Here is a 25359-nt window from a genome sequence, read left to right on the forward strand (position 1 = left end):
GTGGAACCTTATTATGCTCTGAGTGACATAGGCTGTGTCGAGATGTTTCATAGAATTGGGTGAGCTGGCCGGTAAACCCCATCTCGACGACAAGATCATGTCCCCACATCTTGTACAGTTTTATCCTCCACTTCAGTGATGCATCTCAGGTTACAGCAACAACTCTCACTGTAATGCTGCAGAAATGACACTTTATGCTCAGTGACACATAGCCAGTCGATAGACAGGGCCAGGCTTCATTTTAGGCTCCCGGCTTTCCAATCATAGCACTCACTCACTGACTGTTAGTCTACCTGAATACTCATAGCATCTCTGACTTGCATTGCCTTGCCTTTTTGCACATTTCCCCCTCAGCCATAGGCACTTGGATCAATCCTACCATGCTATTTAGCCCAGACACAAAGCCTTGGTTGTGAGAGACCCTCAGTCCAGTCAAGGGGAATAGCATTTCCTCAGGAGGTCCCAGGAGAGTAAGTCAAGGGCAATCTCAGATATCAGTCCAAATCTTGTTGGGTTGCTCAAAGTTGTGATTCTGCCCTCATAAGGGGAAATTATGGTCAACACAACCCATCTAGACAATTTCTTCTTGATTGTTGGAAGTTTTGCTCTTGAAATGAGACAGTGCCTGGTAAAGTGGAAGATGAAAGTGGCTGGCGCAGGAGGGGAGGTCTCCCAAGTGAGTGAGTAGACAGCCGAGAGAGCATTCAGTGGTAGTACTGTTCAGTGTGTGACAGGTGACAGTGAGTGAGGGGAGATGTTACATACATTTTATTAGATTGGTAGAGCATAATACTTTGTAGGTATAATAGCAGAGGTCGAATGAGTGATTTAAAAAATTTATTTGTGGGATATAGGTGTTGCTGGCTAGGCCAGGATTTATTGCCCAAACCCAGTTGCCCGGAGGGCAGTTAAGAGTCAATTACATTGTTCTGAGTCTGGAGTCACATGCAGTTCAGACCAGGGAAGGACAACAATTTCCTTCTCTAAAGGACATTTCTGAACCAGAATTGAGTATAAGGTATGAGAGAGAAAGTGGTGGAGGAGTGGCCATTGACCTTCTTTCTCCACTGCTGGGCATTCCTCCAGATAGCTGAGACTGCTGTAACCTGGGTGGCAGCCTTGGCATGTTCGAGTGTCTTTGCCCCCATTGCCGGTCCTCTGAGAAGGCGAAGTCTGACCAGTGTGTCAGCCCATCCAGCAAGACCTCCAGGACTATGCCTACAAGCTAGTGCATTGATCCTCCCTCCCCTACCTCTTCACCACCACTACCACCCCACCTCAATTGTCTGCCATGTCTGGGGCAAATGTCAAGAACTGTGCTAACAGTGCTAGATGGTCTGGGCACCAGTGATGCCAGTCAATTTTGCTGAGTGGCAAATAGCTCTAAGAATAGCACCTGGTAAGATGAGCACCTGGTAAAATCAGATATGGTACTCACCATAAGAAATGCCAATTAATGTGTCGAGTTTGCTAAGATGCGGTAAGAAAATATACTCAGCCTCATGGTGAGAATTGCTCCACAACCCACCATGATGCACACTCAGTCAAAAAAAAACCATAGGATCTAGGCTTGTATGTGTGTCCCATTGCAGGTGAGAGTGACAGTATAATAGGAATGCTGCCTGGCCAATCTCCATTTGTAGTAAAAATGGAAAGAACTGTGGATGCAGTAAATCAAAAACAACAACAGAAATTGCTGGAAAAGCTCAGTAGGTCTTGTAGCATTTGTGAAGAAAAATCAGAGCTAACATTTCAGGTATGGTGACCCTTCCTCAGAACTTAGAACTACTCTGAGGAAGGGTCACCGGACCCGAAACGTTAACTTCACCTGTACTTGTTGACCTCAGGTTAATGTCAGCAACTTTTAACGCATTTCCCTTGTGCAAATTCCAGGATCCAGAGTTCATAAACCCAACACTGTTGATCTTTACAAAGCATTAATAGTCCTTAAAGATCTTTTTTTTTTGGCAAAGGTCTATTAGCATATGTTAGGAAGGAAATTGCCTTTATTAATGATACAAACAGAAAAGTGTTCATTGCCACTTTGTAAATATTAACCAATTATTGGTGTTTGATCATCACTTGATCCCTTATCGTTATACTGGACAGAGGAAAATATAACCCTGAAGGGTTAAAGACTGGTGTATACCATGTGATATTCCTATTACTGCTCTTAGTCATGAAGAAAGAATTACTAAATATAACAATTTGTCTTATTCCTTTTGGCAAATTGCACCCTGGCAGTAACCAGCCAACCTTGAAGGTAATTAGCACCTGCACAAAGTATGACCACTGGAAAATTCACAAATCATCAATCAAAGCAAAAGTTATATTTATTTTCATTTTAGAAAATCGGGGCCTTTGCTTAGGCTATAATTAAATTCCTTCTTGATGGAAGGACAGCCAAAAATGACCATTTATAAAAATGATGTTGGCTTTTGTTCCTTTGTATGCAAGGGAACCCTATTTTTGCCAACAACTTGCAAATCGTACAGGAGAATTAGGTTCTCAAGTAAAACAAAAGCAGCATTCATTTGGATGGTCCATCATTGTTTGGCACGGATATTGCTGACTGCTCTTTGTTACCACAGAAAGGAAACCAATACTGATGTTATCACTGTTACTCTGCACTCTGCATGGAATACTAAACATAGCTGGAACAGGAGAAAACATTGCTCCCCTGCTGTTTTCATTGTTTAGTGTGACGATCATTGATAGAAACTAAGTGAGTCCCAGAAATGTTCACTGCTTTCTGCTGAGTAGGGGGCCAAACTCTTCCTGGATTGAGGCGCTTCATAAAACCATAATAACTAGAACCATAAATAGACCATTAGGAACCTTATAGGTGGAATTGGGTACTGCTGATGCTGGAGATTAGAGTCAAGATTAGAGTGGTGCTGGAAAAGCACAGTAGCTCAGGCAGCATCCGAGAAGCAGGAAAATTAACATTTCAGGCAAAAGTCCTTCATCAGGAATAATGAAGCCCTTCATTAGGAACCTTGTGCTTGCTCTCCCATTAAATCCAACACTCCTCATATCCACTTAGGGTTAGTAGTAGCTTGGGAACATGGTTGTTGCTAGAATGGGTTTTACTTTCACGCAACCATGGTAATAATGTCCTCTTTCCAGATTTCCTAACCAATCACACTGTGGTTTTACATGTCCTGGCCTTGGATTCCTTTACCCATCCACTGAAGGATTCATAGTTGAAATGACTCCAGCAGGGGGGCAGAGTGCCTGAATTCCAAAGTGATTCCTTGGGATTCAGCAATTACCAGAAAAAGAAGTGCAATGTGGCTAGGCTGTGCTTACCCCTCCTTGGATTTCTAACCCTTTCTTTCACGGCCTGCCATGCTACAATGAAATGCTTTTTATCGTCATAAGTCTGAGCGGGTAGAATAGCAGACCTAGGGAATAACAGGACTGTGGACCCTTTCACCTGAATACAATGCCACAAGCAGTCGGATGACATTGGGATGACAGGAAGGGATGGGAGTGTGCCATTGTCAGTCCTTATTCCCTGAGCTTCCCAGCAATCTCCTGCGCAGCACTTGACAGCCCAATGCTTTGTACAAGTGAGTCATTCATTCCTGTCTCTCAAGATACCTCCTCACATATCCACCTCGACAAGCAAAACTGACAATTACTCATTTCATTCTCACAGTCACCCTCCACAAATGTTGCCATTCTATCCTCTTTACATTTCTCATGTACAATCACTTACAAAACCGAGACCAGAGCTCCAAGTAGAGAGACCTACCACCCTAACTGTGGTCGAGGAGGTAGTGATGGAGACTGATAGGGTGTTTGAGTATGTGATCACTGGACACAGAAAAAAGGAGTTCCCACAATGTCTGGTCACAAAAGTAGACATTTTACAGTCACGAGCTCGATAACAATCACTGTTGCCAACTTACTGTCATGAATTGAAATGTGAATATCTGCACAAGGTTTACCTTTTCCCCTTTCCCCTTGTCAGTTCTAACATATTGTCCATTCTGTTATGATATGTGAGCTGGAACAGGAGGAAGCTGAGGAATCCTCAGAAGAGGTTTCTCACTCTGAGGAAGCAAAATCAGGAGACATATGCACACCCACCACCAATTCACTAGCTCACGCACATGGATGTGAGATCTCCAAGGGACACCACTAGATTGTTACATGGTGAGACCCCCGTAATGAGTGGACATGAACTGCGGACCCATACAGTAGTGGACAGCACAAGCCTTGCTCAGCTGGACACAGATATCAAATCTCAGATATTCGCAAGGAGGACAATTCTGGAGCAGCAAGCAATAATGTTAAGATTCTATGAGCAAATCTAGAGGCAATGGACACAATTGGATGGAGATTTGAGAGCTTTGACTTTAGCATGAATATAGCCCCAATGGCTCAGACCTTGCCTCTGATGGTCACCTGCATAAAGAGAGTGACATGGAGCATCAGTTGTCTGCTGGTCCTGAGAGCAGGCTGCACACTCTGTTTCCACAAATGCTCGACAACAGTTTTGCACCCCCCCCCCACAACCAACCTTCGGTTCTTGACCAGCAAGGAATTGCGAGTGAACCTTTAGAGGGAAGATGCAGAAAAGGCACAGGGAAGTTGGGATTCTGTTCAAGGTGCTCCCTCTTCCCCTTAGCCAGAGTCCAACTTGTTGCTTCTGCTCCATTAATTGATCCTGCCCCTGAACAGGTGCAGATGGTATATTCTTTGTGGACTGACTGACTGCAGCCCTGCTGAAGTCCCATGGGTAATAGCACTCGAGGGAAATAAGGAACGGAAAATAAAGATGCCTTGGTTAAAAAAGGGGAATCACTTGGGTGATTATAATGATGCCACAGTCTCAAAGTATTGAAAAATGCAAATGAATCATGTTATTTATTTCAAGTTAAATTCCTCCAAATATTTCTGTTTGTGCCTCCCGCTCTCTAAATGGCAATAAGCCTTGAGGAGACCTGAGAATGTGTTGACTAAAGTATGTGAATGAGGTATTACTGGCTGTTAGAGTGAGTTGTGTTGAAAGGCTGGAAAAGAGGATTAGATTGTCCCATTCAACTTCACCCACTCAGGTTCTTTGAACTGTTACTGGATAAGCCTATCCATAGGCTTCTTTGGAACACAGTCAGAGGCTGCAGGAAACCAAGGTCAAATCAGGTTCCTATATTTCCTCCAAAGATGCAAAGTGGTTATCACTTTCTTCCTCCTAGAGGTGTAGTCCTCCCTGCAGATCTGGTACATACTGAACAGTGACTTCAGATCTATCTTGATTTTTGAATCCCATTGTCAGCAGCCTATTGGCTTGTGTGACCTTCCAAAATGTTGGGGGTTACTTGTCATTCAGAGAAACCGCACTCTGAGGACAAATGCTGTGAATAAAAGCCTTTCATCTGGGCAAGGAAGCAACTGTCTATTTTGGTCTTGAAATGTTTTGCAACCTGTCAGTCTTAATGACCAATGACACCCCATCATGCCCACCCCCTTGTTAACCCTGACGAATGTCACACAGCTCTGGAAACCCACGCATTTGTTTTTAAAGCAAAATGCTGGGCTAAATTCAGCACTAATTGCCTCTTTGGATATTCAAATAACAGACCTGACATTTCCACAGAGATCCAATTCGCCTCCAAATGAGACTTAATAAAAGTGACTGCGATTTTACTCGACTTCTGACTTGCCTCTGTATAACCGAATCCTCCAGTTTAACCAGTGACTTTTTCATCCAGGCTGGGGGAAAGGATGCTATGATACCTGATTGTCATCAGGCTAGCAAGGCGAATACAGAAATGACACCTGTACCTGGTTCTGTCGAAAAACCCCTATGTAACATTATTGGGTGAGAGTAGGGTCAGTCTCATTTATGAGGGTGTACTATGATTGCCATAATGTGTGCTCGAATATTTTAAATGCTTAAACACCATTGTTACAGTACATTTTGTCTTTAGAAAGTGCAGCAACAAATGGTGTATTTCAGCGATGTTCAAAATTCCATTATTTAGCCTCAGTGATTTAGGATAGAGTTTAATTGTTCATCTACCATACTTGAAATAATCAAGCATGTGTTGCCATAGAGATTGAATAAAGAATTACCTTTGAATGATCCACTGATTTTATTGTTGCTGCTTCTTTTAACCCCTGTCCTTGCTCCACTTTATTTGGAACTATAAGTTCTTCATGTAAATCCCCTTTTCTGTCATGTAACTCATTTTCACTTTGAAATCTTTAGAAATGTGACTGGAGGAACTCCTTAAAGTTTCATTTTCTCATGATCTATCTGTTTCTTAAATTTTAAACAATCAAGGTTGAAACGATGGGCCAGAACTTGCTCGGACGATACTGATACCTTAAAAAAAAATTCACTGTTAATAGTTTGTTTTAAGAAATCCAGCTGTTTACAGAAAAACAAACTTTTGCCGAAAGTATTGAGCCTTTCCTAATTTTCTGAAAAATATTAGTTGTTCCATCATTAGCCTTGTCAATGTCAATAAAAGTCCCTTTTCAATGCTGATTGTCTCACTGCAACCATTTAGGGTTGATAACTAATGTCAGAGAGGATTCTGGGAATGACAATTGGAAGGCTAGTAAAGGAAGAATGAAGGTATCAAACTAATTGCAAATTGTTCCTAGAGGTCTTTTCTGAACTTATAATTTGCTATGGCTATCTTTTTAAACCATCTACATGCATGTTAGTTTCAGAAGAGAGTAAATTGCAGGTCGCACTTGGTGGCACCACAACTAATAGGCTGTCGGGAAGCCACTATCTGGCTACTTAATAGAATATTCTGTACAGTTTGTGTTCTTTAATCACAAATCATTCATCAAATCTGGCACCTATTTCCTATTTGATCATCTTGCAGCTTCTGCCTGGATTAAAAGCATCAATATATATCATTGGGATTAAACTGATGGACCAGCTGTGTGTAATGGGATTGTTTAGATCCTCAGAATGACTCCCACCTTTAAAAGATCCTGACAGGAAAGTTGGGATGCTAATGGTAAAATACATAAACTCCACTCACCCAACAGATGGATACACATGTGACAGGTTTACACAAGGATGACTTCAATTCAGTGTCAGGGGTTACAGTGTAAACTTCAACATGCATTTCACAAAACTTAGAGAGTTGCTCGTTCAAATGCAAATTAGATTTGTTTCTGACATTCATTTAGGGTTGTAGTTAAAGAGTAATTTGTGATAATGACATGCAATGAGCTAAGAAAGAAAAAAAATGGGTTGAGCTAAAACGCAGTGAGGTGCCAATTTGGGCGAGATTCTCACAAGGATTTTCTCTGTGAGCTCTAGTGAGTTATCTCACATAATTCTTTGCACTACACATTATTATGTCTGCACCATAAGCCGATGGCATGTGTTTGTGCTATTGTGCAGTCAGACGACTCGCCATTGCAAGGACCTCTGGGATTTTCACCAGTGGCTCCATATTTAAAGCACAGCTGTGAACCAAATCGAGCAACAACGGATTTACAATCAATGAATGAGCACTGCACCCAGCCCTCATTGAATGTTAACTTAGCCATGAATAGCCTTTCACAGTACACATGGTGGGAAAGAAACAAGGGGGAAACATTTTTGAAGGCATATGGGTGGCACTTGATTGAATATCATAATTGTATATGTATTGCTTCTTTACACCAGCTGTCTGATGATTGTCGTAATAACTGCAGCTGGAAGGTTGAAGTTAGGCAGGACAACCTCCCTTAGTGCCATGTGTCTTGCTGAAACGCTGAGTAAATTAGGTCTACATTCTCTCAAGTTTAGGAGAAAGCAAGGTGGTTTAATTGAAACATTCAAGTCATTGAAGTGTCTTCGCAGCGTGGATATTAATAGATTGTTTCCTCTGACTGGAAATTTAGAAGATGGAAGCACAATTACACAATGAGGGGCTTATCTTCAGGACTAAGCTGAAGACACATTTCTTCATGCAAAATGTTGTGACTCTTTGGAATTTTTACCTCAGAGAGTTGTATAGGTTATAATCTTTGAATATATTCAAGGCTAAGATGCACAGATATTGGTTCTCTCAGAGGTTATGGGGACTACTTAGGAAAGTGTCATTGAAGATCATGAGCAAAGAAGCTGATAATGTCACTATCGGAAACAAAATCAGTTTCAATGATTAAAAAAAAGTTATCCCTTCAACCATTCCCTTATAAAAACAAAGATTTAACTAAAGTGCTTAGCTCTTTATTCAGAGTAATGTATCTATTTAATAATCAGTTGGATCTATCCAACAAAACACACCAAATTGTGAAGGTGATAGTTTGAAAAATCAGTCATGCAGCTTACGTAAATAGACACTTTGAAATGCCAAGCACTTTTTTTCCATTAATCTCCACACTTTGTTTTGCAAGTTCAGAGCCAGCTTTGGCAATCTCAGAGACTTTATACATTTCTTACAGACAGGTGTGCCTTCTCACAATTTGGTATGATTTGATACAAATTGATTCTTTTTATTAAGTCTGTTTATCAGTCAGAAAAATAATTTAGAAATTCAGCAAATTCTTCCACTAATATTTAGGCGAAAGATATTTTTTAACCTTCCCATATGAATGGTTAATGGGTGGTAATGGATAGTCAGTGAATCACTATACTCATTGCTTGTATTATGATATTTTCAAACTCCAATACACAAGATCCTGTGCTACTCCCCAAAATCATAAGATTCTTTCTCAATTTAGAAACATCATTAATTTATTATGCCTGAAGAGAGATGACTTATTTATCTAAGCAAATTTTTATTTCATCCATTTATTGATAAGGGACCATTACAGATAGGTGGTTGTTGAGCTCAGTTGGCTGGATGGATGTTTGCAATGTAGAGTAATGGCAACATCATGGGATAAATTCCCACATTGGCTCAGGTTACCATCAAGGAGTCTCATTATCACCCTTACCCCTCACCGGAGGTGTGGTGACCCTCAGGTTAAACCACCACCATTTGTGTCTCTCTAATGACAGAGCAGTCCTATGATCTGGTAAGACTATATAGCTTTACTTTGTTTCTACCAGCACAATATACACCACTCGATATATGTAATCCAAGCAAATTGTTACAGACTGCAAGTCATATTATTAGTATTGATGTGCCCAGCTCCAATTTGGATGAATTAAATTTCAATTTTGTTTTAATTGATTGCATATAAAAAGTGTCTATACTTAATAACGCAAATAAGGTCTATCTTACAAGTAGTTCCTGTAAGACTAACTTAGACTTAAGATGTGATTTTTTGAATATGTTTATAATTCCAACCAGTACTACTTCTCCTTCCTCAGTTGCTATTATAAATCAGCTTAGTTAACTATCCTTCGGGGCCATAGCACCGTGGCACCTTGTGTGTCTCTACTTAGATAACAAAGAACACACTTAATACCATCTGATAACTTAAGGCATGTCAGCCTGTGTGTTTCATGATTTATAGTGCTAGCTCATAGTGTTTCTCTGGATGTTTCATGTCTTTTTTTTTCTTGTATCTGTTAAAATGCATGTGCTTTTGTTCTGTGTTCCTCTTATTTTCCGTTCTGATGACCACTAACACTGTCGAAAAAGCTCTTTCAATAAGGGCACCCTGTTGTTACCTAAACTGAGATGTGAATGATTTTGTACTGAGCAACGGTCATGGCATTCTTGGTTAAAACTGTGGACATTAGTAATCATGGAATGTGGTGCCCATTATTGAAAGTTGTTCTGTATTGTCACTAATACAGAGAATGGCAGTTAAGAAATGAGCCTGATTGCATGGTTCATTTGTTCTCCTTTGTAGAGCCAAGCCGGGGCACACTACAAAGGCACTAAACATGCCAAGAAGCTCAAAGCACTGGAAGCCATGAAAAATAAGCAGAAAACTGTTACTGCCAAGGACAGCGTAAAGACCACCTTCACTTCCATCACAACCACCACCATCACTGCCAGCTCTGACAAAGCAGGTTAAGAGATATCTTTGTACTTTTTCATTTTTGTTCTTGTCTTTAATTGCTTAGGTTTCAAAAAGGAAAAGAGATAATTATCTATTTTTATTATAGGTAGTTGCAAAAATTGAATGTTTGTTTGATCCAGTATCTGTTTAAAACTTTTATATGATTTTCACTTCCCAATACTTCTCTGATTTTAGTGGCATGTGGAAACGTTCTTTTGATGCCTTTAGTGCTCAGTCATTTTACTGACCCACTTGTACTTAAAACTCTTGTGTGAATGTTAAGTTTGTGGATTTCTTGAGGGGACTGACATTTTATAATCTCTATGTAGTGGGCATTAGGTCTCCAAATGTGGTAAGTGCTTGTTCTTTTAAAAAAAGTTGGTCTGACCAATTGGTAGCAGATACATGCTTGGAGTCCTAACCACATTAAATCATGTTGTATTGACAAACTATGGGAAATAAAATATGGTGCAGGGCATAATTAACTCAAGGATGTAAATTTTAAGCTACAGGGTTATTTAATAAAATATTAAAGTTTAAAATACAGTACACTTAAGCAAAATATAAAACATTATCATGAATTTTCAGTTATAAAGTGACAGTGGTACTAATATTTGTGATATTAATATAAAAATTCAAAGTAAATGGGCAAATTTCCCTGTTAAAACAACTGCCATTGAAATGCCATAAATATTTGTTAAGCTTCATATACTATAATTGTAGCATCCTAATGCTAATATTATAAAAGTCTTATATTTAATTATAATGATTAAGTCATAATGTAAATTTTAAAGGTACAAGGCTGATTTATGAATTACATGTTCCTAGACACAAACTATAACAGGAAGAGAGTGAAATCTACAGATGCTGGAGATCAGAGTCGAGAGTATGGTGCTGGAAAAACACAGAAGGTCAGGCAGCATCCGAGGAGCAGGAGAATTGATGGTTCAGGCAAGAGCCCTTCATCAGGAATGAAGCTCAACTCAGCCTCATCCCTGATGAAGGGCTTTTGCCCAAAATGTCGATTTTCCTGTTCTTCAGATGTTGCCTGACCTGCTGTGCTTTTACAGCACCACAGTCTCAACAAACGTTAACAGCAATGAGGATAATCAAAGAAGGTAGCAACAAATAATAACTGACATTTTAATCCCTTCTGTCTTCACTAGGAGATATATGGACCACTCAATTTCTTGGCATAAAGGGAAATTATCACTAATTGAAGGAATGCTAGTGACTTTAGCTCCTTTTTACTTTCACCTTCTGTAGAATACTTGTCAAGTCCAAAGATGTCTTTGGTGTGATGGCAAAAATCATGCCTGGATTATTGTAGCGGAAAGTGGGCATTTGAACAAAATGCATTACATAACACAAACGAAAGGTATTATTTAGACATATAGAGCAAAATTACTCTTTCATTGGAAAATGGTTGTGACAGATCAAATTCAAAAACACATATGAAGATTATATCTGATGAATCTACCACTTTATTTACTTTATATATATATATATACAGAGAGAGAGAGAGAGAGAGAGTAGTTTCAAAGCCTTGCCCCTTTTAATAATTTAAAATTTCTAAAACATTGTTCTAAAATTTGCGCAACAGGCAATGTCCACTGCCATCAATAATTTTCCAAAATCTAGTTGCACGTAAGAATTTTTAGCATGCAGTTGTGTATATAAATACATGTTTAAGGCATTTTCCTTTAACATTTATTTTGAATTACTAGAAATTAAAATTGGTGAACCAACTTGGTGAATATAAAGGACGTATTTCTTTGTTTTGTCTGTGTATTTCCCCATTCTCTTCCATTTACTGTCTGTGGATTTTTACATTGTCATTCTCGGTTATGTTCTCTGTGAGATGTAGGTTTCTTGATTGTCATCATGGTTTTAGTCTGGTGCAACAATTTAAACTCTACAAGCATGGCAGCATTACAATAATGACAATAACTAGTAAACAGATTGCATGTGACCTCATCTAAATTAAGTTGTTCCTGATAGATTCTTGCAAACCTCATACTATAAGCTGAATCTATCATTACATAATGCACTCTTTCTCTTTCTTAATACCTTGTACCATTTAAACAAAGTATTGCAGATGGTGTCATATAGTGATAGAACTCCAAGTGTTTCTTCCCTGTCATACTGTCTTGACTGCTGTTTTTGTTTTCCTCCTTACAACAGGTCACACAAGAGCTGACACCATTTTTAAGAAAGGCAATCGAATAAAAGTTGGTATTAAATTTAAGACTGTGAATCCAGCTTGGGATTCTGCTACTCTGTGCTTACAATTCAGTTTCTTCTCAATGTTTCTCAGCATTATACCCTCTTATCTTTTAAATGAAGCCTCTTTTTGTTTCCATTTCACCATCACGACCTTTGGGACAAACCTTACTTCCCTGGCTTCTTTTCTTCTGTCCAGTTTGCTGGACAGTACAAATACAATACTTATAATAAGCTTTATTAAATGCCAAATATGCTAATATGTAAGTATTTTCATTGCCATATATTGATAAAAATTGACTTGCAAAATTAACAGTATAAATAAAGATTAGTACTGAGGGATAATTTCATTTTTATCATAACTAGTACCATCATTACAAGTTCAGACAAAATAGCTTAAAAGGTATCTACTTCATATATATGTGTGTGTGTGTGTGTGTAAGGCCATTAAAAATGTAAAGGGAGAAGCACATATATGTGGGTGGCACGGTGGCACAGTGGTTAGCGCTGCTGCCTCACAGCGCCAGAGACCCGGGCTCAATTCCACCTCAGGCAATTGTCTGTGTGGAGTTTGCACATTCTCCCTGTGTCTGCGTAGGTTTTGTCTGGGTGCTCTGGTTTCCTCCTACAGCTCAGAAATGTGCAGGTTAGGTGAATTGGCCATGCTAAATTGCCCATAGTGTTAGGTGTAGGGGAATGGGTCTGGGTGGGTTGCTCTTCGGAGGGTCAGTGTGGACTTGTTGGGCCAAAGGGCCTGTTTCTACACTGTAAGTAATCTAATCTAATAATCACAGTCTTCTATTTTTAAAAATATTTCTTAAATTCTGAAACTCTGTACATGTTTTTGCAACTTTCTTGCTCCTGGTCTATGCTTTACCAACAAGACAGCTATTTCAATTAAAGAGAAATGTTTCCCATTGAATCAGTATAAGAAATACTTCAAGGTATTAGAATAACAAACATGTCTTCCCTCCTGTCACCATCACTTCTTAATAAAGGATGCCTTCCATTAGTTTAATTCTATTGCAGCCTTTATCATATCTTCATCCTTTGCAATTTTGTGGAATGAGATGATTCCTCACATTCCTATTGCTTTCTAACTTGTATTTCTTGGCATCATTTACACTTCTTACATCATTTTCAAGCAGAACTGACAAAATTGCCTTTATGTTTCTAGCTAGTATAGTCATATAGTCTCAGTCATATCAAGAAGCACTTTCTTCTTTTCTCCAAGAATTATCTCTGATTTATATAAATTAAACAGAGGCCAAAACTATCCAGCCATCAAGGATTTGTTTTATGGCTGCCTTGAGCAACTAGTTTGGCTTTGCCATTCACTGGGGTTGTTGACCATATCCAATCAAAGAGAACCTAATCATTGCCTCTTGATATTCAATGGCATTGAATCTCCAAATATCAAGATTCTGGGGTTATTACTAACCAAGAACTAAACTGGACCAGCCATATAAATATTCTTGTTGTAAGACCAGGTCAGAGGCCTGGAATTCTGTGGCATGTAACTCACCACCTGACCATCCCAAGCCTATCCATCATCTACAGATACAAGTTGTTAATGTGATGGAATACTGTCCAGATGCCAGGTTGAATGCAGGCCAAGAACACTGAAGAAGCTTAACAGCATCCAGGACAATACACTTGACTGGCACCTATCCACTGTTTTAAACATTCAGATTCACCACACCAACACACAGTGGCAGTACTGTGAACAAAACCAGATGCACGTTTTTCTCCTGACTATAACATCCTGATGTGGAACTATATTGATTTTCAATCACTGTTGCTGGATCAAAACACTGATACATTCTTTCCTAACAGCAATGAGGATGTATGCACACCAATGGACTACAGTGGTTACAGTGACTGTTTGCCATCATTTATGAAGGGTAATTAGGGACGGGTAATAAATGCTGGTCTAGTTAGCCTATCCACATGCCATGTTCAACACTTTACAGAAGGGAAGCCAAGTCAAGCCGTATTTGTCACATAAGGATGAGCTAAACATTAAAATATATGCTTCTGTTGAAAGAGGCTCTGCAGGTAACAAAATAATTTCAGTTTTATTATTTGATAAATTAAATGAGGTCTATTTCAAATTCTGAAAGATCTGAAAACAAGGTCCATTGTCATTAACCATCCAAGTTTGTCCTCGATAGCTTTTCATTATAGTTAGATGATTATTTTAAGAACAGGTAATGCTGTATTATCTGCAAAGTTACAAATGGTGCTGAAGATTGCAAACATCCCCATTGGCGAAAGAGCTGCAGAAGGTTGGACCTATTACACTACCGTGAGGAACAAATATATTAAGGACAAAAGGGTAACTAGGGAGAGAATAGGGCCCCTCAAAGATCAGCAAGGCAGCCTTTGTGTGGAGCCACAGAAAATGGGGGAGATACTAAATAAATATTTTGCATCAGTATTTACTGTGGAAAAGGATATGGAAGATATAGACTGGAGGGAAATAGATGGTGACATCTTGCAAAATGTCCAGATTACAGAGGAGGAAGTGCTGGATGTCTTGAAACGGTTAAAAGTGGATAAATCCCCAGCACCTGATCAGGTGTACCTGAGAACTCTGTGGGAAGCTAGGGAAGTGATTGCTGGGCCTCTTGCTGAGATATTTGTATCATCGATAGTCACAGGTGAGGTGCCGGAAGACTGGAGGTTGGCAAACATGGTGCCACTGTTTAAGAAGGGTGGTAAAGACGAGCCAGGGAACTATAGACCGGTGAGCCTGACATCAGTGGTGGGCAAGTTGTTGGAGGGAATCCTGAGGGACAGGATGTACATGTATTTGGAAAGGCAAGAACTGATTCGGGATAGTCAACATGGCTTTGAGTGTGGGAAATCATGTCTCACAAACTTGATTGAGTTTTTTGAAGAAGTAACAAAGAAGATTGATGAGGGCAGAGCAGTAGATGTGATCTATATGGACTTCAGTAAGGTGTTCGACAAGGTTCCCCATGGGAGACTGATTAGCAAGGTTAGATCTCAAGGAATAAAGGGACAACAAGCCATATGGATACAGAACTGGCTCAAAGGTAGAAGAGGTGGTGGAGGTTGTTTTCCAGCCTGGAGGCCTGTGACCAGTGGAGTGCCACAAGGATCGGTGCTGAGTCCTCTACTTTTTGTCATTTATATAAATGATTTGGATGCGAGCATAAGAGGTACAGTTAGTAAGTTTACAGATGACACCAAAACTGGAGGTGTAGTGGACAGCGAAGAGGGTTACCTCAGATTACAACAGGATCTTGACCAGGTGGGGCAATGAGCTGAGAAGTGGCAGATGGAGTTTAATTCAGATAAATGCGAGGTGCTGCATTTTGGGAAAGTAAATCTTAGCAGGACTTATAAACTTAATGGTAAGGTCCTAGGGAGTGTTGCTGAACAAAGAGACCTTGGAGTGCAGGTTCATAGCTCCTTGAAAGTGGAGTCGCAGGTAGATAGGATAGTGAAGAAGGCGTTTGGTATGCTTTCCTTTATTGGTCAGAGTATTGCGTACAGGAGTTGGGAGGTCATGTTGTGGCTTTACAGGACATTGGTTAGGCCACTGTTGGAATATTGCATGCAATTCTGGTCTCCTTCGTATTGGAAGGATGTTGTGAAACTTGAAAGGGTTCAGAAAAGATTTACAAGGATGTTGCCAGGGTTAGAGGATTTGAGCTATAGGGGGAGGCTGAACAGGCTGGGGCTGTTTTCGCTGGAGCGTTGGAGGCTGAGGGGTGACCTTATAGAGGTTTACAAAATTATGAGGGGCATGGATAGGATAAATAGACAAAGTCTTTTCCCTGGGGTCGCGGAGTCCAGAACTAGAGGGCATAGATTTAGAGTGAGAGGGGGAAAGATATAAAAGAGACCTAAGGGGCAACTTTTTCACGTAGAGGGTGGTACATGTATGGAATGAGCTGCCAGAGGATGTGGTGGAGGCTGTTACAATTGCAACATTTAAGAAGCATTTGGATGGGTATATGAATAGGAAGGGTTTGGAGGGATATGGGGCGGGTGCTGGCAGGTGGGACTAGATTGAATTGCAATATCTGGTCGGTGTGGACAGGTTGGACCGAAGGGTCTGTTTCCATGCTGTACATCTCTATGACTCTAACTCATGCAGTGATGTCCCAGGATTGAGATCATTGACCTCCAACCACAACCACCTTCCTTTGTATGAGGTATGACTCCAACCAGTGGGAGAGTTTGCCCCCAGTTGCCATTGAATTCAGTTTTTCTCAGACCTCTTGAAGCCACACTTGATCAAATGATGTCTTCATGTCAAGGGCAGTCATTCTCACCTTCTCTCCAATTCATCTCTTTTTGCATGTTTATACCAAGTTTATATTATTATCAGGAGCTGAGTATCAATGGTGGACCAAATCTGAGCATCAGTGAGCAGGTTATTGCCAATAAATGCTATTGGCAATACTATTCGTGACACGTCCCATCACTTTGCTGATGATTGAAAGACTTTTGGGAGGTAATTGGACAGGTTGGATTTGTCTTTGTCTGTCTGTACTGAACAATGTTACACATTGCTGGGTAGTTAGGGTTGCAGCAACTTAGCTAGGAGAATAGGTAATTCTGAAGTACCCCACGTTCAGTACTATTGCTAGAACGTTGTCAGTGTCTGCAGTCTTTGCATTGACCAGTGTTTTCAAGTATTTCGTGATTTCACATGGACTGAATTGAATTAGATGAAGACTGGCATCTGTGATGCTGGGGCCCTCCTTTATTTCTAGCTGGATATGTTTGTAAATGTATCAGACTTGTCTTTTAGTGCAGTTGTATAACTTTTTAATAATTTAACTTCATTTTCTTCTTGAACCTCTGAAACGAACTTATGTTTCAGACTTAACACTTTTTTAGAATTCTCTTCTCTCAACATCCTATGATTTATAATATGTTTGCTTGTGAGAGATCTCGTACTTCTTCCAAGGTGATAAACTGTTAATTCATATTTCTGCTGTGTTGACTTCTTCATCGCATAGATGTATGTGCATCCAAGATCATAGATTCTCAGCAGGGGTTCATTTCAAACCAGTTTTCTTTCAGCTTCCAAATATCTATTTTTAAGACATTCTGAACCAATTTCTTCCTTGTCTCAGAGAACGCACTCTTAACTCTGATAGCTTTGTACTCGATTTAAGACTCCTTATCGTTATAGATTCTCTCCTTTCACTTCTTTTAGAAAGAGCGTGCCTCACTCTGTTCAATCACTGTATGACCTGTATACCCTTGAAGGTTATGATCTGCATGCAAAACAAACCTTTTCACTTTACCTAGGTACATGTGACAGTAATAATTCAAAATAAAATCATCAAAATCCTACTTACTCTTTTGCAATGAGAATTTTTGAAATGCCTCCGTTCATTATATTGCAATCAATGTACGTACACAGCAATGACTTGGTCATTGATACTCAGTTTGTACTCCACACAAGCCTCTCAATTCCTGACTTCATTGCAATCTTGGACCAAACATGGTAAACGAACTGCATCTCAGTGATGAAGATAGAGTTACTTGTGTTGACCGGTGTTGGGACTCAATAAGGGACACATTTCAAATGGTTAGAGTCATAGTACTAAGGAATATAGTGGTGGTTGTTGAAGATCAAACGTCTCAGCTCCAGGACATCTCTGCAAGGGTTCCTTAGGATAGTGTCCATGGCCCAATCACCTTCAGCTACTTCATCAATAATCTTTACTCCATCATTAGCTCAGGCGTGGTGATGTTTGCTGATGATTGCATAGTGTTCAGCACTGTTCATGATTCCTCAGATATTGAAGCAGTCCATGTCTACATGTAGCTCAAGCATGGACAATATCTGTGCTTGAACTGATGAGTGGCAAATAATATTTGAGTCATTCAAGTGCCAGGCAATGCCTGTGTCTAACAAGACAGAATCTAACAATTGCCCTTGACATTCAATGGCATTACCATCACTGAATCCTCCACTGTCAGCTTCCTGGTTTTACCATTGACCAGAAACTGAACTGCAGCAGCTTTAATAGCAATTCTAACAGATTTTGAAACTTCTCAGGTAAACCAATTCACTTTTAATTTGAGAATCTCAGTGGATTTTTCCATCACATTACCTAGATTTAAAGCACATTGCAGTTAATTCCTATGCTAAGTATTAAAAATCAAAAATAAATGCATAACTTAACTGGTTCATTTCAGGCTATTTTTATTATCGTTTAGACCTGTAAGACTTTCTTAAGGCAATTGTGTAGCTGAATATGAACAACCTTCTTCACAGCCATGGCTAAGATCATGTGAATAAAATGGGGATATTTACACTGAAAACATACGGAAATTATTAACTCCAGACAGTTTATGTTTCTCAGTTACTGCAATTTTGCAGGAAATTTATTTACACAGAAGATTTATCTCACATATATGAGAAAGTGTGTTAATCTTTTGCTTGTTTTATTATGTACTATGGAACAACAATGTTTTCAAAGAGAAGAATATCTAGTTCAGCGTAAAATGGGATACTCATTTTCTATCGGCTCAGTTTGTACTACTGAAATTTACCAATTTATATTGTCCAATACCTGTAAGCATGGATGCTTAGAAAAATAAATGAAAGCCTATCCTATTATTCAAAGGACACATCATAACTAACACAATTAATGCAAAGTGGCCTTAAGGCATCATTTTGTATATTGGATATTCATGCACAACCTGGCTTACAGTGAAATAGATTAGAATCATGTAAATGTACACTTAATATGTATATTCAGAACTGCTTTGGCTAATTAATAACTTTGTGTTAGAAATTAAACTATGAGTCCTTATGATCTTCCAGCGACTATCTTAAATCGACGTCAATTCCATTTTTTTCCTGCTGATTAAACCAGCCTTGGGTATGGTGTTTAAATAGAAAGCAGCTGTGGTTAGAGGACACTGTTACATGTGACTGACAAAGCTGGCACAGAATGCAGCTGAAATCGCAAGCACTGAACGTCGCATTGCAGAAGCTTAGTGAGACTGAGATAGTGAAATGACTATTCAAGGTTTTAGTGCCAATGTCGTCCACGCATATTACTAATATTTGTAAGTACTGCTAAAAGATTGTATTTATAATAGAATAATAAGCTTTGTCAATTCCCCGTGGGGCCAATTTCAATAGGGTGCTACTGAAGTTATCTATGTGATCTTTTCTTTGTTACATGTGGAGTTTTCCTTTTATTTATTGTTTCCTAATCATATTGTATAAGAATAATGTGTTTCCTATTATTGCTTAAATTTGCTCAGTATTACAATTCTAGTTCTGATTTTTTCTTTCCCTGTGTATCAGGTAACATGAACTCTTTTATGCTATAGTAATGACATTGGATCAGATTGAGAACAGTTTCAACTGAGAAGAATCTTCTCAATGTAGTCAAGGTTATTAGTTCTAGAAATGTTTGTATAAACCACTACATAAAAACCAAACACAAACATAACATTCTAGGTTTAAGGGCATATTAGACGAAAATGAATTACAATTACCAAGGTTTGTTTTCTGAGGTTTCAAAGTATCCTGTTAAATCTCACAGCTCTTTTGTGACAATTTAGGAGATTAAGTATTTCACTGCAATTGTAAATGCAAATAGCTCCATTCTTTCTGGATAATGAGGAACATTGATTAGTTCATTCTCTAGGGTACACTGTAATATGATGTGCTTTAAAGTACAAAGGCCTTTTTCTTCAACATGTCAGTATAACTTCATGATAATGTTCATCACTTGAAGCAATCTGATGGACAATGTTCATTGTCAGGTTTAGTTTGCAACTGATTGTGTTAATTACACAAAGTAATGTGGTGAGCTGACAGACAGGTGTCTCTTGAATCCTTAGCAACTCTTCTCTTTGACAATTTGAAAGTTGGAATACTGAGGTAATGGATAGTTAAGTGTCTCAGGACGAAAGTATTGAGGCTGTTGCTAGTGAAAGTCACACAGAATGATGTTTTGGTGTTGATCAAACACAAGTTAAACATTTTCGCAATGACAGCCCTTATTTGGTACCATGAAAACTACATAGAGTCAATGCTGCTCTGTACACTGGGGATGTCAGATACAATTGCAAATAGGGAAAAAAGTTGTTGGATTGTGTCCACTCTCTGGTGTGTTAGTCATTTATAGAGAATGAAATTTGGAAAGAATTCACTCTTGCAACTTAAATTTCTACAAACTAACCGCTATCCAATTAGATAGGCTTTCTCAAAAGGAACACAATTAAATGGAATCATGCTTATTATCTTGCCATGTAAAGAACCATTATCTTTAGCTATTCTGTTACTATTTCATTCACTGGTACATACCATCACCTAAAATGCTCTGTGGTGAAGCACAACATTTACTCCACTTACCTTTCAATGTGATAGTGTTTATGTACATCTGAAAGCAAGTGGCATTAGTGCTGAAGTCCAAGCCATCTCTAATGCTTTTATTTAGATCAAATACAGGCTGAGCTCTTAGCCCATCTTTGCAGGCCAGCAACGCAAACCTGCCAAAATGAACTTTTTGCTAACGAGAGGTAAGTTGTGTCTGAATAGTGTCAGCACAGAGACAGTCCTAATTATACTTGAATAAAGTTATACATGTGCATTTGCCTTAAAGTTCAAATAACTTTGAAGCAGGTATAGAATTGCAGAACACCTTGGCAAATATAGTCATATTGCCCCCAATTTCCTCTTCATCTGTACTTAAGCATGAACAGGGCAAACACAGTGCAAAATGTGGTCGTTTCGCAGAAAACATGTGATGTGACACATTCAATATAATCTTCAAAGAAACAAACTGTTTATGAGTCAACTCATTTTCCATATGCTTTGGTAGAAGTCTTATAAGTGATTTTGCTGTAGGCCTTGAAAATTAAGAAAATAGATTAATTGAGTATAGGAATAACAAGAGAGGATAGTTAATATTTGTTAAGAAAAGGAGCTCTATAATCAGGATCCTTGACAATGGTTGCAATATTATAAAGGATTAATGCTACCTTTAGTCTAATTAGAATTTTAGAATTTTTACCTTACTATCTGGTAAAAATGAAACAACATTTTGAAAGTAGCAATGTAGTGCTGCCTATAAACCAGTTCACACCTCCATTGTAGCAACCACAATGTTAAAAGGTATCTCCATGTAATTGGCTGCTTTGCTTCAATTGGCTTCTAAATTTGTCAAATCAAAGACCTTTGGCTGGTTTCTCAATTGTGTTGTGTAGAGGTTTCAGCACCACCTTTGGAGCAAGTAAAAATAACATGCATTAGCATTCCTATGACAATGATAACTACTTATTTCATTACATCAAGATATTCAAAGGTCCCAATCTTACTTCATTCAATTAAATTGGTTTATCATCTAATTTAATTAAAATTTCTGTGTTAGATGTTTCAAGTTATCACACAGAGTCAAGTACCTTGTCTAATATGAGCACGGGCAAAACCATTTTTCCATGCAATGTTTAATTGATAGAAGAGATGAGAGTGTGGTGTCTAACCCTACATTTGCAGTTCAGATGCTTTGAATTATCTTTAACTTCAAGTTTGGATTAATTGCTGCAAACTTTCAAAACAATGTTCTCAACATTAATTTCAAACTAAGCGTAGCTCTGAAAAAAACTGTTGGCCTGAAATTCAGTTATGTAGCATTGTATCTAGCTCTAGTGGAGGTATGGCCAGACATGCAACACATTGGAAAGGAGATGGTGCAGCAATATGAAATAGAATAATGCATGCGAGTATATCCTCTATATGTGCTCAAAGCTGTTGTAGGAATGAGATTATGAGATATCATTGACATCAATAATGCAATACAAGGGTGCTATATTTGGCCAACAAACGGACACACAGCATTGGGCTTGTTCACCCCTGAACTGAGTGCTTATTAAACCAAGGCTGTCTAAATGCCCATTCAACAAATTGCAGCTGAGGTACTATTGGCTTACATCTGCCAAGACAGAATTCGTGGACACATTGTGGAGAGATGTTGCAGCAATTTGGAGGTAACTGCAGACTACAGAAAGGCAGAAAACCACGTTGTGTTCTATATTTAAGGGACAAGTTGTTGCAATGTCACTTGCTTTGCATTCTGATCAGGACTGGTGGTGGAGGAAACAGTGAAGGGGGATTTTGGAAGAAGGGGGGAAAATGAAGGTGCCCTGCAGAAGGTTCCACTCCAAAGGGGATTGCAGGGGCTTCTAGTATTTTACTATTCATTCTGTGGTTGTGGGCTTTGCTGGCTGGGCCAGCATGGAAAAGGTCGTGGTGAGCCACCATCTTGAACTATAGTGTTTCTTTTGGTGTATATGCACCAAATAATTCTGTTAGGGCGAGGGTTCCAGGATAGTAACACAGAGCCAGTGAGTGGGCACAGTGATGTGCAAATCAGGATGATGACTGGTTCAAAGAGGGACTTGCAGCTTGTTGTGTTCCCATGTATGCCGTTCTCTTCTGAAATGTTTGTGGGTTTGGAAGGTGCTTTCAAAAGAACTTTGGTGAAGTTTGTAGATAGTAAACACAAATGAGCATCGGTGATGGAGCAAGTGAATATTTGTAGATGTGGTGCCAATCAGCTGGTGCTTCTTTGTCCTGGATGGTGTCAAACTCCTTGAGTATTATTGGAGCTGCAGTCATCCAGGCAAATGGGAAGTATTCCATCACACTCCTGACTTGGGCATTGTAGGTGGTGAACAGACTTTGAAGGCACAGTAGCTCAGTGATTAGCACTGCTGCCTCACAGTGCCAGGGACCTGGGTTCGATTCCAGCCTCGCTCAACTCTCTGTGTGGAGTGTGCATGGGTTTCCCCCCACAGCAGGTTAGGTGAATTGGCCATTCTAAATTGTCGATAGTGTTTAGGGGTGTGTAGGTCAGGTGCATTCATAAGGGGTAAATATAGGATAATAGGGTAGAGGAATGGGTCTGGGTGGGTTACTCTTCGGATGGTCGGTAAGTGGACTTGTTGGGTGGAAGGGCCTGTTTCCCACACTGTAGGGATTCTATGCTTCTATGATCAGCAATAATTACTAACTGCAAGACTGCTGGAGATGAGATGACTCATAGCCCTGTGCTGTCCTGGACCTTGGATAACTGACCTTCAACAATTACGTCTATCATCCTTTGCCCAGCCAACAGGGAGTTTCTTCCAGATTCCCATTGACTCGATTTTGAAAGGGTTCCTTGATGCTGCACCTGGTCAAATGCAGCCCTTGTGTCAGAGGCAGTACTCTACTCTTCTCCCCGCTGGGAGTCAGCTCTTTTGTCCATCTTTGAACCAAGGCTATAATGAGGTCAGGAGCTGAGTGGCCTTGGCAGGAGTTTTCTGAAGACCCACTGACCTTCCCTCACTTGGCTGCCAGCCGTTGTGTCTAGTAACATTGATGTAACGTGCGATGCCAAATGGTGATGTGGAAGACCAAATAATTCCTCAGAAGTCCTCTTGTCCTTTCTCTTGAGGTGACAGAGGCAAGTCTTAACCATCTAAACATTAGGCACAAGGGGAAGGACAGGGTAAAGAAATCAAGGGGTGAAGGATCACCCCATCCGTAGCAGCTTGCCATCACGCAGGGCCACAGCCTCAGTGGCATGTGTCCTGGTCATTGGGATGCTGAATGGTTGTAGCTATATTGTTCTTCCACCAGGTTCCGTGGGTCTCACCCTGCTACTGGCTATAAGAGAGAGGACAGAATGTAAGTGACTATATATTCATGCTGTTGGATGATGAAGCTCCCACAGCTGAGGTGCACTAGATTTACAAAGATACATGGAGATGTGTGTCTGGTTGGCAACATTGGAGTGAGTGAATGAGTGTGTGGATGGGTGAGGGATGATTGAGGGGTAGGGATGTATTCCTAGATGAATGATGGAGATGTGGTACATTTGGCGAGACAATGAATGATATGCTGGGACTAAAATGAGATGAATATTGCCTTCATCTCTTAAGTGAGGTCTCTCAAGCTTTTGCAGCATTGCTATCAGGTCCTGGGTTTCTTAACACACACTGAACTTAGCACAATCCCTGCAGATACTCACCTCCTTTGATCATTTCCTGTCTCCTTGGCAGATACATGGCCTCCTTCCTGGCATCCACCTTTCCAGTCAATGTGACCAGACATCACTAATTTGGAGATCTTTTCCCATATTCTGATGTGATATCCCTTTTGTCCCTCAATACTCCAATGTGACTATCCTAACCGCTTACAGAGTAATATTCATCTTCCTTTTACGAAGGATGTGCCTTTAAAACTGGAAATAAGAATACAAGGTCTCTTTGCAGGAGTAGGCCTTTCAGCATCTCAAGCCTGCTCCACCATTGAATATAATCATGGCTGATCTCGTTTTGAATTCAACTCCACTTTCCTGCCCTCACTCCATAACCCTTCTGTCTGTTATGAAATAAAATTTGTCTATCTCCTCCTCAAATGTACTAAATGTCTCAGAATCCACTGTAGTCTGGAGTAAGGAATTCCACAGAATCGCAACCCTTCGAGAGAAGTATTTTCTCCTCATCTTGGTTTTAAACCCGGCACCCCTTATCCCAACATTATAAGCTGTCATTCAAGATTGCCTCATAAAAGGAAACATCCATTCTACGTCTCTTTTATCAACCCCCTTTAGCATGTTATGTACCTCAATGAAATCTCATCTCATTCCTCTAAACTCAAGACACTATAAGCCCAAACTACTCCATCTGTCTTCATAAGACAAGTCCTTCATCTGTGGATACAGGAGGAAGATAGGCCATTTGGCCCCTCAAGGCTGCTCCATCAAGGGAGAGTTTTTGGAACACATGGTTTTGTTACGATACTTCACAGTCCACTTTAATGTTCAGCATATACCTGTACTGCAATAGCAATTAGCTCTGCACTAAATTTGCCCATGACCATTCTACAATCAGGGAAATGGGCTGTCTACGACAATTCTTGTGCACTGCCCACTGCTGTATTTGGCTAACGAGCCATAGTGCCCATGCCTAGAAATTGGGGCAAATGAGTTTCTAACGTCGATCTGCAAAATGATTCCAGTCATTTAGAAACATCTGGATGATTATGAAAAGCCATGAGCTTTGAGTTTTGGAATTTACTTAAATATTCAATGAGCCGGGAGAGGCTTGGTGAGCCAAATGGCCTTCTCCTTTGCTGTACTTTTCTGGGACTGTTTGATTTGAATCACCTTAATCTTGCCACTTATGCAGGTGCCATTA

The 25359-nt window shown here is 39.7% G+C and overlaps 1 protein-coding gene across 3 annotated transcripts in view; it reads left to right on the top strand.

Moving 5' to 3' along the window:
- The window catches only part of LOC140480421 (zinc finger protein 385D-like), a 1040629-nt gene that overhangs the window by 962419 nt on the left and 52851 nt on the right, over positions 1-25359 (top strand). For all 3 annotated transcript variants that reach the window (XM_072575258.1, XM_072575256.1, XM_072575257.1), the window contains one exon: positions 9778-9940. In XM_072575258.1, coding sequence (XP_072431359.1) covers positions 9778-9940 — 163 coding nt within the window. The remainder of the gene's footprint in view (positions 1-9777; positions 9941-25359) is intronic.

The sequence above is a fragment of the Chiloscyllium punctatum genome, chromosome 8 (assembly GCF_047496795.1).
Source record: "Chiloscyllium punctatum isolate Juve2018m chromosome 8, sChiPun1.3, whole genome shotgun sequence".
In the NCBI taxonomy this organism is placed as follows: domain Eukaryota; kingdom Metazoa; phylum Chordata; class Chondrichthyes; order Orectolobiformes; family Hemiscylliidae; genus Chiloscyllium; species Chiloscyllium punctatum.